Raw genomic sequence first — 17,244 nt, 5'->3', positions numbered from 1 at the left:
ATCCAGAATGCTCGGGACCTGGAGTTTTCGTAATCTTTCGTATCTTTCCGTAATTTGGATCTCCATGCCTTAAGTCTACTAATAAATTTAAAGCATTAAACACAATAGGATTATTTTGCCTCCAATAAGGATTAATTATATCTTAGTTAGGATCAAGTACAAGGTATTCCTTTAGTATTACAGAGGAAATATGTTTTAAAATGTGAATTTTTCCTCAAAATGGAGTCTATGGGAGATGGCCTTAATATTCCGTTCTGTAATTCAGAATTTTCTGGATCACAGGTTTCTGAATATTGGGTTCCATACCTGTATACATAACTTAGCAGCGTACTCCAGGCCCACAACAATTGTTTGGGCGCTTATGAATCTATTAGTAGTGATGGGTGAAATAATTTGGCAGGCATGGATTTGCGGCAAATTTCCGTGTTTCGCTATTCGGATTTTTTTGCAAAACGAGCAACTAAATCCACCATGGAAAAATTCACTGCGTGTTGGAAAATTTTGCCCACATCAAAATATTGTCACCCCTGTCAAAAAATTGGCGCCTGTGTAAAAAAAAAAAAAAAATATGTAAAAAAAAATGATGTGTGTGTGTGTCAAAAAGAAAGTCTTTTTGTGCAACATTTTCGCTGTTTCACATATATTTTAAAAGATTAGCAAATTTTTCAGCGAAGCAAAATGGGACAGATTCATTCATCACTATCTATCAGATCACTTTAATGGTTTAGCATAACAAAATGTGTCCAAGGTCTAGTATCCCATATCAACTAATCAAATCTTTAGTTTTACACCAGTAAATTTAACATCCGGATTTGCTGCTATGGGTTTTTAAGGATTGTGACAAACTTTAAATCTTTAATTACATTATCCTGCTTGACTGTTTTGAACTCAACAGGACTTGAACAAGATATTCTACTTTTTAATTCAAGTTTAAAGGCCTTTATCAGAAAAAAAGAGACATCCATCCATAGTACTTTACTTTAAATAAACTAATTGTTAACAAAAATGGTGACCACACTCCAATGTGGCGCATTTACTTATCTAGATGCAGTGTACAAAGTGCAATTTTGAGTGTAGTCATATGCCATATTTTCCCAGAATCATTGAGAGTGCAAATGAGAAGTCTCTTTACACAACTGGGCTGTGCAGTTGCATCCATTTTGTCAAAATTGACTCAACTGTGCTTGTGCTTTATCACAAATCAGGAGCAATTTCACCAAATATTTTCTTAGTCTGGTTGGCATTGTTTCCAGTATTCGCTTGTGTCATTTCCAGTGTTTGGCATGCAAATGACGTCTGCACCCAATTCTTTAGGTGGAAGTGCTCTGCGGCTATTAATGCAGGGTGCTGAAACTCTGGAGCTACCGTTTGGTCAGGAGGTGCTTATATCAGCTCTGCAGCCTGCTTTAGAACAGAAGACAAGAAGGACTGAGTGGCTCTGAGCACAACAATAGGGAAGAGCGAAAAGTGCTTTTTGATGCAAGTACCTTAAATGAAAGCAGTGGTATGCACAACTTACTGTGGGGAAAAACACAAGGTTCCCACTGTGCTTCCAGACATTAATGGGGACTAGGACTAGGTAGAAGAGGCATGTGCCTAGGGCACAATAGTCGGGGCTCGCTAGGCATGTATCTTTTTTGCCTACCCCTAGTCTGTTTCCTTGAGGAGGCCCTTGAGGAGGTCGGCCGAGTTGCCTAGGGTGCTCTGCCAGCTTGGCCTGGTGCTGCCTTCATTTTTTATCCAAGCTCCACCATTCCACATTGCTTGACTGTAAAAGAGTAGGAATATGGAAATTAAAGTTGGAATATGTATGTGATTTGTCAGCATGTAAGTAAATGTAAGCAAGGAAAGTTTTACTACTAGTGTTTTTTGTGTGTAGGTTTATGGACCTTACAAGGACCTTCTTTATTCACAGGCTTTGACTGCTTATTCTTCTGATTTAAATGTAGAGATCAATCAGCTCCATTCAGTCATAAATTTATTGCCAGCAAATTTGATATCCAGTTTACCATTTGACTTTTGGCCCTGCACTACACAATGTGCAATTAATGGCTAATGTATTGCTGGATAGGTGTCTGGTAGTGTGGTTAAGATTTAAACAATACTTAGCATGCCTCTGTTTTGAATTCTGCAGTATTTAAGTGTGGTTTCTTATGGGATGTCAGGCATGTTCTCATAAAGTGCAAATGGATAGCTTCTCTCCTATTTGTCTGTGTGATCACTTATAAGAATGTGCCACCCAGCACTACACCATCACATGGTCATGCAGGCTATGCTATCATAAGGCAAAGACACACTGGAAGTTCATCTATGAATTACCTGCAAGTAAAATTGTAATTGATGAGAGCAAGTTTAAAAAAGGAGCATGAAATGTGTGTTATTGATGACAGTGGACCTCTAGGGATCAGTGTACTTGGTACATGTGGTCCAAAAGTCTAATGTGTCATTGCCTTGGAGTTTATATAAACACCTGCTGAAACCTGGAAGATGCTACATGTCACATGTTTGATTCAAACTTTGATTGGCCAAGGAAATGGCTGCATTGATTGATGAACAGTTTTTGTTAAATTATGTAGTTACCTAGTTACAAAGTTAAGTTGGGTTGAAAAAAAGACCAAAGTCCATCAAGTTCAACCCTTCCAAGCAAACCCCATCACGCACACAAACATAGACCCATACCAACCTATCTATACACTCACATACATAAACTATATATACCAACAACAATACTAACTGTAGATTTTAGTATCACAATAGCCTTGGATACTATGCTTGTTCAAGAACTCATCTAATCCCCTCTTAAAGGCATCGACAGAATCTGCCATTACCACATCACTAGGAAGGGCATTCCACAACCTCACTGCCCTCACTGTAAAAAACCACCTACACTGCTTCAAATGAAAGTTCCATTCCTCTAATTTGAAGGGGTGGGCCTTGGTGCACTGGCGTTTATAAGGGAAAAAAGAACATCCCCATCTGTCTATAATTCCCTCTAATGTACTTGTACAGAGTAATCATGTCCCCTCGCAAGAACCATTTTTTTACAGAAAAAACAACTCCAACCTCGACAATCTAACCTCATAGATTAAATCTTCCATCCCCTTTACCAGTTTAGTTGCACGTCTCTGCACTCTCTCCAGCTCATTAATATCCTTCTTAAGGACTGGAGCCCAAAACTGCACTGCATACTCAAGGTGAGGCCTTACCAGGGACCTATAAAGAGGCAAAATTATATTTTCGTCCCTTGAGTCAATGCCCTTTTTTATACAAGAGAGCACTTTATTTGCTTTAGTAGCCAATGACATTGCCTGGAATTGTTATCTAAAAAACAGCTGTCTCACAGCTCCCTCAAGCTGGTGCGGTTTTCTTCTAACAGAGGTTATACAGCCTGGGGTATAATGTAAGCACCCCCCAGTGATTGTACATTTCCTTCTCCTTTAAATGTCATATGAGACACAGCAGATAAGGTGAATAACAGGGGCTACGTTCAGTTGGTCGGGGGAGCCAGTGCAGGTGCTCTAGTTAAGGTAACTAGCTGTGTAAGCGCTCTCTGCCTAGGAAGCAGGTGTGGAGTGTGTGCTTGCACACAAACTGGGGAAAAAAAAGAGGTTGTTTACCCTTAAATTAACTTTTAGTATGATGTAGAGAGTGATATTCTGAGACAATCTGCAATTAGTCTACATGTGTAGATTTTAAATTATTTAGCTTTTTGTTCAGCAACTCTCAAGTTTGGAATCTTAGCAGCTATCTGATTGCTCAAATCCAGTTTACCCTAGCAACCAAGCAGTGATGTGAGTGACAGATTGGAATATGAATAGAAGAGGCCTGAATAAAAAGATAAAAAATAAAAAATAACAATGATAATGAAGTTGTAGCCTCACAGAGCACACAATCAAGATTTGCTCATTCTATTGAATACTAAAAGTTAATTTGAAGATGAACTATGCCTTTAAGATTTAAAGTTTACTTTGTTCTGGAATAAATAACATTAATAGTGGCTCAGGCATTGTCCCAAGCAAGTTGCCAAGTAGTCTGCCCATTGACCAGTCTGACCTGTGTAGGAAGAATCAACTTTAATTTCTTTGTTGCATATGTTAAGTAATGTTGAAAACTGTCCTATATTGTGAAGAAAAACCTGCTGTGTGATCCATGTAGCAAAAGCCCCAATTCTTAAAAAATGGAATAATGAAACTCCCCCAACCCTTCACCATACTTAACACAGGCAGCACTGTATTCATGGGGCCAGACACAGGTTTTTGTGCTGCAAAATGGAGCACAGAGACCTGTAGCAATTCATTTAGTCAGGAATGCAGGAAGGAAAGTTCAAGAAACCCTCCCAAACTTTCTTTCACTCTGTGATCTTCTTTTCTACGTTAACACCACCCCTAATGTGCTGTTAATTCCAGGGTTGCCATAGCATCAATAGACTTAGCAGACCTGCCACAAAAAATCACAAGCTAATAAATTTTACACTTTGCACACTGAAATATGTCTGTTGATGTTCCTTATTGTCTTTTAATGTTACAAGGGTTTATAGGAGAGAAGATTTTAGGGCCTCCTTATTAGTTGTAGAATGTCAGAATGAGAACAACCAATGACCAAAAAACTTTATACGACCTTATATAGGCAAACAACAAGTGCAAAAATACTTTGCTTTTCACTTGTGAACATTTCTCCCTTCTTCATACAAATGCATACACTCTATAACACCCAAGGTCTATCATTACAGTCTGGAGGATTTCATCATTAGCACAAGAAGGGTTCCTTCATTGTAAGGGCAGTCAAGTTATAAAATACCCAATGAAAATATGTGATGGTGGTTGAATATTTGCTAGGGCCTATTGATGAACTGTAGTTTTAAGAAAATATAGTATACAATATTTAATGCCGGTTCTCATGCTTGATATGGTGATTTGTAATACTTCCATTAAGAATCCTTGTGGGTCACAAGCGGATATATTTTAAGTGCTAAGCCTGGGGGAACTCTCTGTATATTTCTATCAAGGTTTTAAGCAAGCACTGACAAAACTGCTGTATTCATAATTTAAATTGCCAACAGCCCAATAATGTTTTATCAAAACAGTACAATAATTTCATGGCCGAATATGAGCATGTTTTTAGTGATTCAGTGATAGAAATTTCAAGGCATACATAACACACAGGAGAAAACCTGCACTACATGGTACCTCAAACAATTTGAATAAATATTAAGCATATCGCTGCAGGAAAAAGGAAAATGTGAAATTAGATGGGCTCGCAAATTCTGTTAAATAGCTGTATTTGTGTATTTTTTCCAAGAAGTGTTATATGAAAGTTATGCATGGTTAAAATATTCATATTGTGTTAATAAAAACATATGTAAGTGCTAACATTACTAACAGCATTCTCCTTTGCAGACAAGCCATATGGGGGCTCATATATTAAGGGGGCACAGCTTTTTGCATCCCCCTAAATTTTAGCAGTTTAGTGACTAACCTGCTAGCGGTGCCCCAGACCAATGGTAAAGTCACAGTTCTCTGTGCAGGGAGTGGGTGGGTAGATCAGGACTGGCTCTTAAAGAACAACTCCACCCAAAAACTAAACAGCTTTCCACTATACAGTAATTAACATTTTTAATGGTATTACATATATACCTGTATGTATATACAATTATTACTGAAAGCAGCATCTTTGTTGCTGTTTATATGCTGTGCACTTCTGGCACTAATCGCTAAAATAATGTATCAGAAGCCAGCAGCTTAAAAGAAATGGAGGCAGAACTAGAGGGCAAGAACAGAAAAGCATATTACTTTTAACTGTAATTACATTTACAAATAACTAATAAGACCTTAGAAAATATTTAATTCATATATATTACAAATAGTTTTTGGTTTAAAGTCCACTTTAAAATAAGGAGAAGGTCAGTTGTTCTCTGTCTATTGAATGCCTGCTCACGGCCAACATTGTAACTCAGCACAATAGCATTAGCATGGAATACAAACAGTATGCAATACTTGTAGTTCACCACCATGCTGCTATAACCACCTGACATGCTGGGTAAACTGACAGAAATTCCATGGAAAAAGGTAAAATGTGTCAGCGGTACAGATGGAGCATTTCACACTCAATTTACCCATGAGCCATATGACGTGAATTTTACATTTTCCACTGCTACTTTTTTTGTCTAATAAATGAAGATTTTTCTTTGTTGGGTAAAATGATCCTACTTTAATATAACAATTTTAGCTTTTTCTTGGAGATCACTAGGTATTTTACCAACTACTGTATGCCTGTCCATAAATTTACAGTTGAAATGTGGTGCAGGAAGTTGGTGTCAAAAAGGTCAATAATATCTTCCTGGCACAATCCAGACTTCCGGCTCATAGGTCTGAGGCCCATCCATCTCTCTTAACGTGTTTTTCATTTGTGGTAGATAACCAAACCGCAGATTGTAAAATTATGATAATTCAATAAATTAAGTCTCAGAAATATACAGTTCCCTGGTGCAGATCATATGCCTGAATCTGCTTTTTGATGTGGGACAGCTTTCCTTTCAAGTAGACACAGCGCTCTTTTTTCTCAATAAATGTTGGGTCCTAACAGAGAGGCAGAAAAGGAGAAAAATTACACAGCACATCACCCACCTTCCTGCTCCATTCCTGAGAGCAATATCTATATGCATTTATTTGCCATGGTAGAATAGAATCATTTTATTAGGTGCTGAAATATGAATGCCACTAAATGTAGTACTGCTTAAAGGACATGTAAAGCCTACATTTGCCTACAATGTATATCAGTTGGGAACGCCTCCCCCACCCAAATGGCATCGTTTGCACTGGATATATCCTCTCTTTTGGCTAGCACACATACTATTGATGCAACTGAAAACCACCTTATTAGATCCTGACAACTACAGTTTCTATATAATTTAGAGAATTTGTTTGAATCAGTGCAAGGCCCTTTTTTCTAAGCACCTCATTTTTATAGCAAACCTTAAGCACCATACATATCATGTAGTTATCTTAATATTTAGGAAACCAGCCTAGGCCCAGAGAACTTTGTAAATGGCACTTACGTTCTTCTTTTTCTCATATTTTTGTGCAATGACTTGGATTCTCTCTGGAGCCTGTAGGTGTAAAAACAAAGACTTTTAGGAAGATGATTGCTCAGTGTAGTCTATTTATAAAACAGATATATTTCCAACTAAAACTGGACACAACTTTTGTGTCTCTACAAAATGAAAGTTTTGGCCCCTGGATCTCACAGGAAGACTGAAAGTGTGGCTCTGTAACAAGATTTTCTGCCTTTAGCTGGATTGTGTGAAACCTGCTTGCAACCAATGAATAAATAAGAGCCAGGAATATCCTTATAAACAAAGTTAGTGATGTCATTAGTTATAATTGGTGGTTAGTAATGTCTTTTCTGTCACATGACTCACTTGCCTAACGTTTTGCATACAAAGGAGGAGGGACAGTGGTCAGAATAAAAAAAATCAGGTCACTTTTTTTTATCCCTATACAAATTGCATCCTTTGAAACTCACCGTCTTGCTTTGTGGCCCCCTTGTCAGTTTATCCATCATGATATCCAGCTCTTTAAATTTCGCCATGGCTGCTTTAACCTCTGCGTGCAGCTCCTTATATTCTGAAAACTGGTCATTAAACACAGCCTTGTAACTCTCCCTTTCCTCAGCAGTACGAATCTCAGGATACTTCCTATAGAATATATGGCATCTCAATTTGTGGGCCTTAGTGCTTATGATAAAAAATGCTTTTTTGGGAGCAGGTGGAAGTTGACAAGAACAAAAGAGTCATTTTTAGAAAAAAAAACCCCAAAAACTGGCTACTGTTAGGTTTACAAGTAGAAACAGGCAGCAGGCTGGACTGGGAGTTAAAATAGGCCTTGTCATTTCAAGTATACAGAGGCCCAAACATCCCCCACCAGACAAATAAATAGTGACTGTCTATGGTATATTACAGCAAACTCTCTGATATTTGCCCAAATCCACACATTGCCAGTGCAGGCCCAACAGACAGCAGCCTAAAAATAAGGCTTGTGGTAATCTATGTGTTCCCAGACTGTCATACTCTATTGCATAACATTTATTCCTCTTATTAAAAATGTTTAAAACGTTCTGCTAGCATCTCCACTGTCATATGTCTATGTCTTACCTTTTTAATACTCAAACCTAATGCCAAGGCTAAATCAAAAAGGAGGTGTGAAATGCTTACAGCACATAATCTGGTAGCACATGAGGCTTTGGTCTGTGTCCATATGGAATAGATCGATTTAGTGGTCCAGTGTCACTGCCTTTTTCTGAGAAGTGAATGGTCTTGGTGACTATTCCCTTGGCAGCCCGCAAATGTTCAACTTCATCTTGGAACATTATCCGCTTTGGCCTATCCGTTCTCTGTTGAAAAAGACAAGAGTTATGAAAAGAAGATTATTAACAATTTCTTACCTATCTAATAGCTGCCATGCACCCTAGTTAATATCTCCCTCTATACATTAATATGTTTTACATGGTGCTGTATACAGCTTAAATTATAGGATGGAGAAGGTATGGGATCCATTATCCATAAACCTGTTATCCAGAAAGCTCTTAATTATGGAAACTCATCTCCCATTGAGTCAGTTTTAATCAAATAATTCAAATATAAAAAAAAATACTTTCCTTTATCTCTCTAACAATAAAACAGTACCTTGTGCTTGATCCTAACTAAGATAAAATCAGAAACATTCAGGGCCCAGCATTCTGGATAGCAGCTTCCATACCTGTACTTAAGAATGTTCTGTTTGGTGCTGATGTAAAACCAAGAACTATTTGCTTCTAAAAATAAGTGGTATACTGTATATAAGACAAAAACATTTTTTTATATGATCCTTATTGCAAACTTCAAGTAGGTAGGTGGTGTAAAGGCAAAATTATTTCTTGTTGTTATCATGCAGTTTACATTGAGATCAATGAAGAGCAAGTGGAATAGGTAAACAGAATAAATGGAGTGCAACTTGGTTTATATTAAATATCCATTATCGTGGAGACACATACACCAAGAACAGTGTGACTATGGTTTCAGTTGCCATTTCTTACCTAGACATCACTGTTGCTTTTCAGAGGAAAAAAATGTATCTATAAAATTTGTTTAGACAGCAGTAACACAAAAACATTTAACATTCCTGGGGTGTTTCACAAGCTACTTTACTACTGAAAACACCATGTAAAGGCATGATAATCAATGAACAAATTAAAACACTGACAAAATGTAACCTTTGCAGAACAACAAAGGCTATTGTGATGCTAAAATCTACAGTTAGTATAGGTATTGGTATATACAGTCTATATATGTGAGTATATAGACAGGTCAGTAAGAGTGTGTGTATATATGTTCACTGGGGTTCGTCTAGAGGGATAGACTTTTCTTTAACCCAGCCTAACTATGTAAGCATGAAACTATGCATTTAAAACAATATGTAATGAGTATATTCTTTAAAGTGTCTTATTTTCCACTAATACTGCCTCAACACTCAGTGGGAAAGATTCTTATTGATTGAATGAAATAGCAGTATGTGAGACTGATTTTAGTATAGGAAAGAATGTTTAAGACTTTGTATTCATTTATTTATACAGCAACATAAGTGCTGGAAGGCTGCCAAGCATCTTCCCTTTAGACCTCATATTCCTATGAGTGAGTGAGTGAGCAAGTGAGGAGAACTTCCTGAGTAAGAAAACTACATTGCAAACATAGAAATAAATAGAAATGAAACATATATTTTGAAATACAGGGTGAAAAGCAGTGAATTTAGTTTTAGTATATGGAAAAATAAAAAAACCTGGGTAGTTCTGGAACATTAGAAACTACATCAGCATTGCAGGGTTGTCAGTAATTTGGCCAAAATAGCAATAAACATTCTATATATTTACTATTTTCTGCATCAAGGAGCTAAAGCATTCCAACCACATAAAAACACCTCATACTGGTAACTATCTTTTAAAAGGAAACAATAAAAGGAAAGGCTAGTGTTGCACTTGAATAAGAATATTTGCTTTGATGTATGAGATACACTATCATAGTATGGAACCTGTTATGTTTCCATGCAAAGTATTTGTAAGGGATATCATGTTATATATAAACATTTGGTTTTGTTGTTTTGTTTGAGCTTGTTTGCATTTCAAGAAGAAGAAAGATTTTGTGATAGAAAAAGAGAGGCATAGTACTAGAGCAAGACAGAAAAGATCAAATAAAAGTAACATAATGGGTGAAAGCCATATCTCCCTCACCTGTACCTTTCCAACTGTCCTGCGCCTCTGCTCATGTCTCCACATTTTGAGACATACAAAGGAACTAACCATGTAAAGAAACATGTTGAAGAAGAGAAAAGCAATGGCAGCCACCTGACCCCCTTCTACCCTACAGAATGCCACCATCAGTGGATTGACAGCAAACACAGAGTAGCAGAGGCCACCACGGTTGATGTCATTGACGTAGGCAATGCCGGCAGCCATATAAAGAAGAAACATGACAATGTTAATGCCAAACTCAGTGAGAGGCCACCAGTGGGAGTCAAGGAGGATTGTCCTGTAGTACATGGTCAAACCCAATCCCAGCAGGATCAGTGTAGTGAGCCACACCAAACTAGTCACAACCATAACAAAAGGAGTCATTGGACCATAGTAGCTGTAACCCCCAGGCAAAGTTCTTTGGAGTCCTGTGCCAAAGAGGTTGTACCATTGGTAGTCCTTCTGAATATATGCACAAGTACAAGCAAAGGCCATCCCACCCAAAATCAGCTGTACCCCAGCCAAAATCCTGAGCAAACCAGGCCAGGACTTCATGTAGGAATATTTTAACTTGTAGGCTTCTACCTTTTCCCCATAACTGGTGGATGCCTCACTCTTCCTCTGCAAGGAATCTGTTCGCTTATTGACTGTGAACTCTTGACTGCATTTCAAGCTGCTGCATAAACTGGTTTCAAGATCTTTTTTATCTTCATGGCTGGAGTCTCTGCTGGTATTATCTAAGAGAGGGGTAACAGGTGGGGAACAGTGTTCAATTTCCAAATTCCCTGCTGTAGGTAGTTCTCCTTTGTTTCTGCTTCTCTTAAAGAAACTCTTAAAGGAGCCAGGTATAAACCGTCTGACAGGTCTCAAGCCATTAGATGCCACAAGCTCTGTATCATGTTGATGCTGTGAAATCTCTGATCCTCTGTGTGTATCCTTATCATAGTAATCAAATGAGAAGCTTGGGGTATCTCCCCAGTGTGTCTTTTCATCAGAATAGCGTGATCCTCCTTTGTAGGCAGCATATTTGTCTGTTGGCCGTAAAACTGGCTTTCTGTCCTTTTCCTTCTCTGAGAGCCAGGGTACGGAAGACATTGTTAACATTTCAGTGTTGCCTCATCTGAAGTGTTACTGCAAATATATCTGTAGGATCTAGTTCTTTTTCCATATCCCAAAGGAGAACTGCTCTAGTTTCCGAACCATGTGATGATAACTTCAGTTAATTCTCACAGACAGAAACATGCCTTGGAGAGTCCTGCAAGGTACAGGAGTCAGTTTTTAGTACTGTGTGTACCTTTGTATTTTCAGAACATTTATGACATGATTTTTAACAATGACATTTCTGGAATATTTTTATATGGCAAAAAAAAATAATAAAAAAACATATATATATATATTTTCAAACTTCATCATATTTCCCAAAAAGCATATATTTCACAAATTGTTTTTTATTAATTACTTTTTATTACTTATTACTTTATTACAGTTGGGGTCATATAAATTTGGGTAAAAATTCCATTTTGATCTCTTCTCAAGAAATCTTTTCCGCTGTCATGATTAATTCATCCCAAACAAGACTGTGTCATAGTATACTGTATAAACTCTCATTCCATAATATACATACTTTTATTTTCCCAACAACAAATATGGGGTATTGTTTTTTTATTAATTACTTTTTATTACTTATTACTTTATTAAAGTTGGGGTCATACAAATTTGGGTAAAAATTAAATTTTTATCTCTTCTCAAGGAATCTTTTCCACTGTCATGAATAATTCATCCCAAACAAGACTGTGTCTACTCTCATAGTATATTGTATAAACTCTCATTCCATAATATACAATACAAACATTCATTTTCCCTCAACAAATATGGGGTACAGCTATGGGATCTATTATCTGAATTTCTTGGGACCTGATGTTTTCCAGATAAGGAATCTTTCTGTAATTTGGATCACCATATCTTGTCTATGTTAGGTCTGGATGTTAAAAAGTAAAATTAATTTTAAAAATGCTACAATGATTCAAGATGTTTGAAACAAAAATGTGTCAGAAATATAACATTTTTTTGTGACATTTGATCATTTTTTAAAGCAGCTGAAAATTAGATGTGCACACAATACACGGAAAGTTGATTGTTTTTGCCTACAAATAAGAAAATATTCTAGTAGGCTTTGTCTCCGGAGAAATCGTTTTTGGAAATACAGAATCACAATTCATTATATTTTAATGTACGTACATTAGACTTCTATATTGACAATTTTTTAGTGTTTCGGACTCTTCAATTATACTGTACACACAGAGAGCATTGCATCATGGGCTGTGTCATTATTACCTGTAGCATGACAAATACAGAAACTCCTATTCCCTGATAACATTGTACTGTACTGCACGCAAAGTCAAAACAAGTAAAAAAATAATGTGAGAGAGGAACGAAGAAAGGAAATATGTAATAAAGAAACAGTGTAGATTGAAACAGCAGGCGATTTAGGAAGAAAGATTAAAACTAGATGTAGGGGTAGATGAAAGCAGAAACCAAGAAATCACAGCTGGCATCTACAACATATAGAAATCCAAGTAGAAAAAAACGAATGGCTGCCTTTAATACCTTTGAGCTCCATCGCCAGGAATTGTCTATCACATGGCTCAAAGTCATATAGAGGCTACCACTGGTTTCTTTAGGCTTTACAGCTTCCAAGACCAGCTCCTATAGCTCCCGGCATCTCATTCTGCGTTCCTGACGGGGTCGAATTTTCTTCTGGACTGTTATCTGAATGCTTTGTATTTTATCTTGTTATCCATTAACTACATGTTGGGTGCAGTGAGGAGGAAAGGCGTTCAGAGAGTGTGGAAAGATTTTAAAGGAATACTGACATGGGAAAACATGTGTTTTTTAAAACACATCAGTTAATAGAGCTTCCCCAGCAGAATCCTGCATTGAAATTGAAATTTTCAAAACAGCAAATAGATTTTTTATATTTCATTTTGAAATTTCACATGGGGCTAGCCATATTCTTCATTTCCCAGGGTGCCACAGCCATGTGACCTGTGCTCTGATAAACTTCAGTCACACTTTACTGCTGCTCTGCAAGTTGGAGTGTTATCTCCCCCCTTTCCCCACCAGCAGCCGATCAATTGAACAATGGGAAGGTAGCAAGATAGCAGCTCCCAGTAGATATCAGAATAGCACTCAATACTAAGAACTAAGTACTAAAAATCCTGGTCCAGCTTGGGACTCCTCCAGTCAAAAAAAACAATAGGTTGCTTTAAAGCAGTTCTAAAAGCTCAGACTCAGGCACAATGCACTGAGATGGCTGCCTACACACCAATATTACACTATAAAAAAATAACATTTTACATGGAAAGTGAATTATTTGCTATGTAAACAGTGTAATTCAGAATAAAAGGTATACCATAAAAATCATGACTGAATCCCTTAAAGGGAGAATTTCATTTGGAAGCAGCTGTCTCTCAGTTTACGCGCAGCCCTATAAAATAGGCTACAAATTATAAGGTTAACATCTCTTTTTTGTCTGTTGACATCATTTCAACATTTTTTTGAGCAATATGGGCTTCTATACCAACACTCTGACTTTTTCATCTAAAAATAATATAATCCTTAATCTTATGCACTGTATAATGGTTTATGTTTTTTGTACTGAATAAGCCCATACCTGGATGTGATTAAGAAATTTATAGCAGTTATCAGTTGCCCCCCTCTATGATATCATAGAGTGGCAGCGAATGGGCACAGGGGAGTAAACAGAGTAGATATCTGGCATATTTACTAGGCAAAGTAAGGTCTTTAAAGGGAAACTATACCCCTAAACATTGCAGGTCTCTATAAAGTATATCACATAAACCAGCCCATATGTGAAACAGTATACTTCTTTTCTAATAGTAGTATGTGCCATTAGTTAATTCCATGTAGAAAATCTGCCATTTTAAGAACATGATTAGACTGTGTCTTATCAACCTTGTCAATGCAAACTAAGAATAGATTTAAAAAATAAATGATCAGCAGATCCAGATAAATAGTCTGCAGAAATCATTACAAACCAAGGCTGGTTCCAAATCTCACTGCCCAACCTTACTAATGCTCTTGTGGCTAAAAATAATGAAATACCAGCAACGCTGAACAAAATCTAGTGATAATCCTCCCCATAAGTTTAGTGGCTGCTACAACAACAAAGAGGGATCACTTCACATTCATATTTTTTTTTGTTTGGGTCACTGACACTCTGATCTTATGAGATAGCTACTAAACTAAAAGTCTGGAATTAGTAGTCAAATTGGGCGTGGTCGCGTCAAAATGGGCATGGTCACACACACAAAAAAAAAGATGTGAGCGACAAAAAAACTTTTGTGACAAATGCATTTTGCAGATTTTTTGTCGTTTCGTGAATTTTCTTTTTGTGTCCCGAATTTTATGGTGAAGCGAAACGGGACAGATTAATTCATCACTAATTATTAGTAGGTTGAAGGATCAGAGCACTGAAAGATTTATGGTACTTTAATTGCTCTATGTCAGTGCTGTCCAACTGGCGGCCAGCGGGCCGCATCCGGCCCATGACCCCCCTCTGTGTGGCCTCCCACCTGTCTGGCTGCTGTGACTGCTTACCTTTGTGTAAGCCTTAAATGGTATCAATAGTGAGATTAACTGGCCCCCTGCATTGTTTACCCCTATATTGTTTCTACATGTAATCCCCTGTACTGTTCATACCTTTTAGTCCCTGCATTGTTCATACCTCAGGCTCAGATTGTTCAACACCCACATTGTTCACCTGTTCACACACAGGCAGCATAGGGTAAACAGAGTATGGCACGTACAGGCAGCATAGGAGTGTGTGCCATATTCTGCCTGCCCTATTCTGCCTGTGTGTACCATACTTTGCCTGCCCTATGCTGCCTGTGTGTGCCATACTCTACCTGCTTTATGGTGCCTGTGTGTGCCATACTTTGCCTGTCCTATGATGCCTGTGTGTGCCATACTCTGCCTGCCCTATGCTGCCTGTGTGTGCCATACTCTGCCTGCCCTATGCTGCCTGTGTGTGCCATACTCTGCCTGCCCGTTTCTGCCTGTGTGTGCCTTACTCTATCTGCCCTGCTGTGTGTGCCATACTCTGCCTGCCCTACCCTGCCTGTGTGTGCTATACTCTGCCTACCCTATGCTGCCTGTGTGTGCCATACTCTGCCTGCCCTTTGCTGCCTCTGTGTGCCATACTTATCTGCCCTGCTATGTGTGCCATACTCTGCCTGCCCTACCCTTCCTGGTGTGCCATACTCTGCCTGCCCTATGCTGCCTGTGTGTGCCATACTCTGCCTGCCCTTTGCTGCCTCTGTGTGCCATACTTATCTGCCCTGCTGTGTGTGCCATACTCTGCCTGCCCTACCCTTCCTGGGTGTGCCATACTCTGCCTGCCCTATGCTGCCTGTATGTGCCATACTCTACCTGCCCTTTGCTGCCTGTGGGAGGTGAACCTTGCAGGGGTTTGTTCTGGGAGTTTGTAAGCAGTTGGAAATAGTCATTATATGATCCCCAAGGTGTGTATGTGCTGGGGGTTGCCGTGCTATCCACAGGGGAAGAGGAGGCATATAGATTTAAGTGGGTGCAGTTTAGAAAAGGGGAGTGGTTTTTACATTTTCCTACAAATCTTCTACATGATCTCAGCAGCTTTAAATGGCAAAGTTTTGTCTTAATATATCACCACAAATTTGTTTTTTTTACATGAAAAAATTGTGTTTTTGTGCAAACCCCCCCCCCCCCCATGAATAATGTATTGTGGTCCATATTTACCATAAGGCACTTGAGGGCCAGTGCCTAGAGTGACAGGGTCCAGGGGGAGGCACAGCAGGTAGTATTTTTTTCTTCTTTTTTTTTTTTCTGTGTGGACTACAACTGCCCGCTGGCTTAATGATGACAGGCGAAAGGGGGTAAGGGTTGGGGGGTTGGTCGCTGGAGGAATGCTTGGAATTCTAATGTTCTTTCCTTCGTTTAGTTCAAAGACTTACTCATGCGCTGCAATTATTTTCCTCTACTAGAATCTACTTACCTTAATGTAGGTTCATACCAAAAACAATGTCAAATCTGAGGGGGTGGGGGGTAGGGGGGCATCATCAATCAAAAGTACCTAGGGCAGCACAAACTGTAAATACACCTCTGCAGACTAAGGATGAATTTGGCATAGCTAGCCAGCTGGAATATATTGCAAAACATGGACAAACAATCCCTGGCATTTTTTTAGTATCTTAATGTCCTTATTATTACTTATTGATATGGGCAAGTGCAGAGAATCTCTGATTTTAATGTGTTAGAGTACGAAGAACTTTCCCTTTTGCTATTATATATATATATGACGGCACCCACAGGAGTTTGCACTGCCAAAGATCAAAGACAATCAGTTTGAGGTTTTTTATTAATCCATCAGTTCCTAACTGGAACTTTCCCTGATGAACTTATATATATCATCATCATTTATTTTACATATTACATATTAGAGGTCATTAACTTCAACTTCACCTCAAGTGCAAAGTCCATGCAATCTCCATATTTTTTTTACCCACAAATCAGTGTTTTACCATAATTCCAACATAATTGCATCATTGAGGAGGCCATGTGCCTGACCCAAATGTGTCCGACGTTTTAAAATAAGCACATAGTCCTGAACTTTTTGATGTTGTCACCTCTGGTGCTTGATTTGTAACAGGAGGCAGCATTGCCAAACACAACTATATGGAAGCGCAGGGAGTAGGTGGATGTAAGTACCTTTAATGAATGCAAAAAATGTGCACAAAAGTTGTGCGACCACAACTGTGTTTTTCATTGTGATTTTTTTTGTAGTTCTAACTTTCCTCACAAGATGGCAATAACAAGTTACCTATGTTAATCAGTAATGCAGCATGTAGCAAGCATTGCATCTATTACTTCTATGTGCAGCTGCTTAAACACATATGCACAGTGTGGAAAGTGGGCCCTGCACACATTAAG

At 38.3% G+C, this 17,244-nt stretch overlaps 1 protein-coding gene across 4 annotated transcripts; it reads right to left on the bottom strand.

The window, feature by feature from the left end:
- Window positions 1-5,091: 5,091 nt before the first annotated feature.
- On the bottom strand, window positions 5,092-13,002 carry ocel1 (occludin/ELL domain containing 1). 4 transcript variants are annotated; one of them, XM_012971465.3, is made up of 6 exons: window positions 12,865-13,002; window positions 10,258-11,512; window positions 8,210-8,388; window positions 7,522-7,693; window positions 7,055-7,105; window positions 5,092-6,575 (listed from the first exon to the last, which is right to left on the bottom strand). In XM_012971465.3, the coding sequence occupies exons 2-6, from the start codon at window positions 11,359-11,361 to the stop codon at window positions 6,462-6,464; spliced, it is 1,620 nt and encodes a 539-aa protein (XP_012826919.1). In that variant the 5' UTR covers window positions 11,362-11,512; window positions 12,865-13,002; the 3' UTR covers window positions 5,092-6,461. The 4 variants fall into 4 exon arrangements, with proteins under 4 accessions (XP_012826919.1, XP_012826929.1, XP_012826966.1 ...); XM_012971475.3 differs by having other exon boundaries at window positions 10,264-11,512; XM_012971512.3 differs by having other exon boundaries at window positions 10,843-11,512.
- Between the last annotated feature and the right edge of the window lie 4,242 nt (window positions 13,003-17,244).

The sequence above is a fragment of the Xenopus tropicalis genome, chromosome 1, assembly GCF_000004195.4.
Source record: "Xenopus tropicalis strain Nigerian chromosome 1, UCB_Xtro_10.0, whole genome shotgun sequence".
Taxonomy (NCBI): Eukaryota; Metazoa; Chordata; class Amphibia; order Anura; family Pipidae; genus Xenopus; species Xenopus tropicalis.
This window is presented reverse-complemented; position numbering and strand designations above follow the sequence as displayed.

Coding starts and splice junctions, on each gene's coding strand:
- ocel1 (XM_012971465.3), bottom strand. CDS start 11,361: ATGTTAACAATGTCTTCCGTACCCTGGCTCTCAGAGAAGGAAAAGGAC. Junction 7,694..8,209: donor GTGCTACCAGATTATGTGCT/GTAAGCATTTCA, acceptor TATATTCTATAG/GAAGTATCCTGAGATTCGTA. Junction 6,576..7,054: donor AATATGAGAAAAAGAAGAAC/GTAAGTGCCATT, acceptor CCTCTCTGTTAG/GACCCAACATTTATTGAGAA.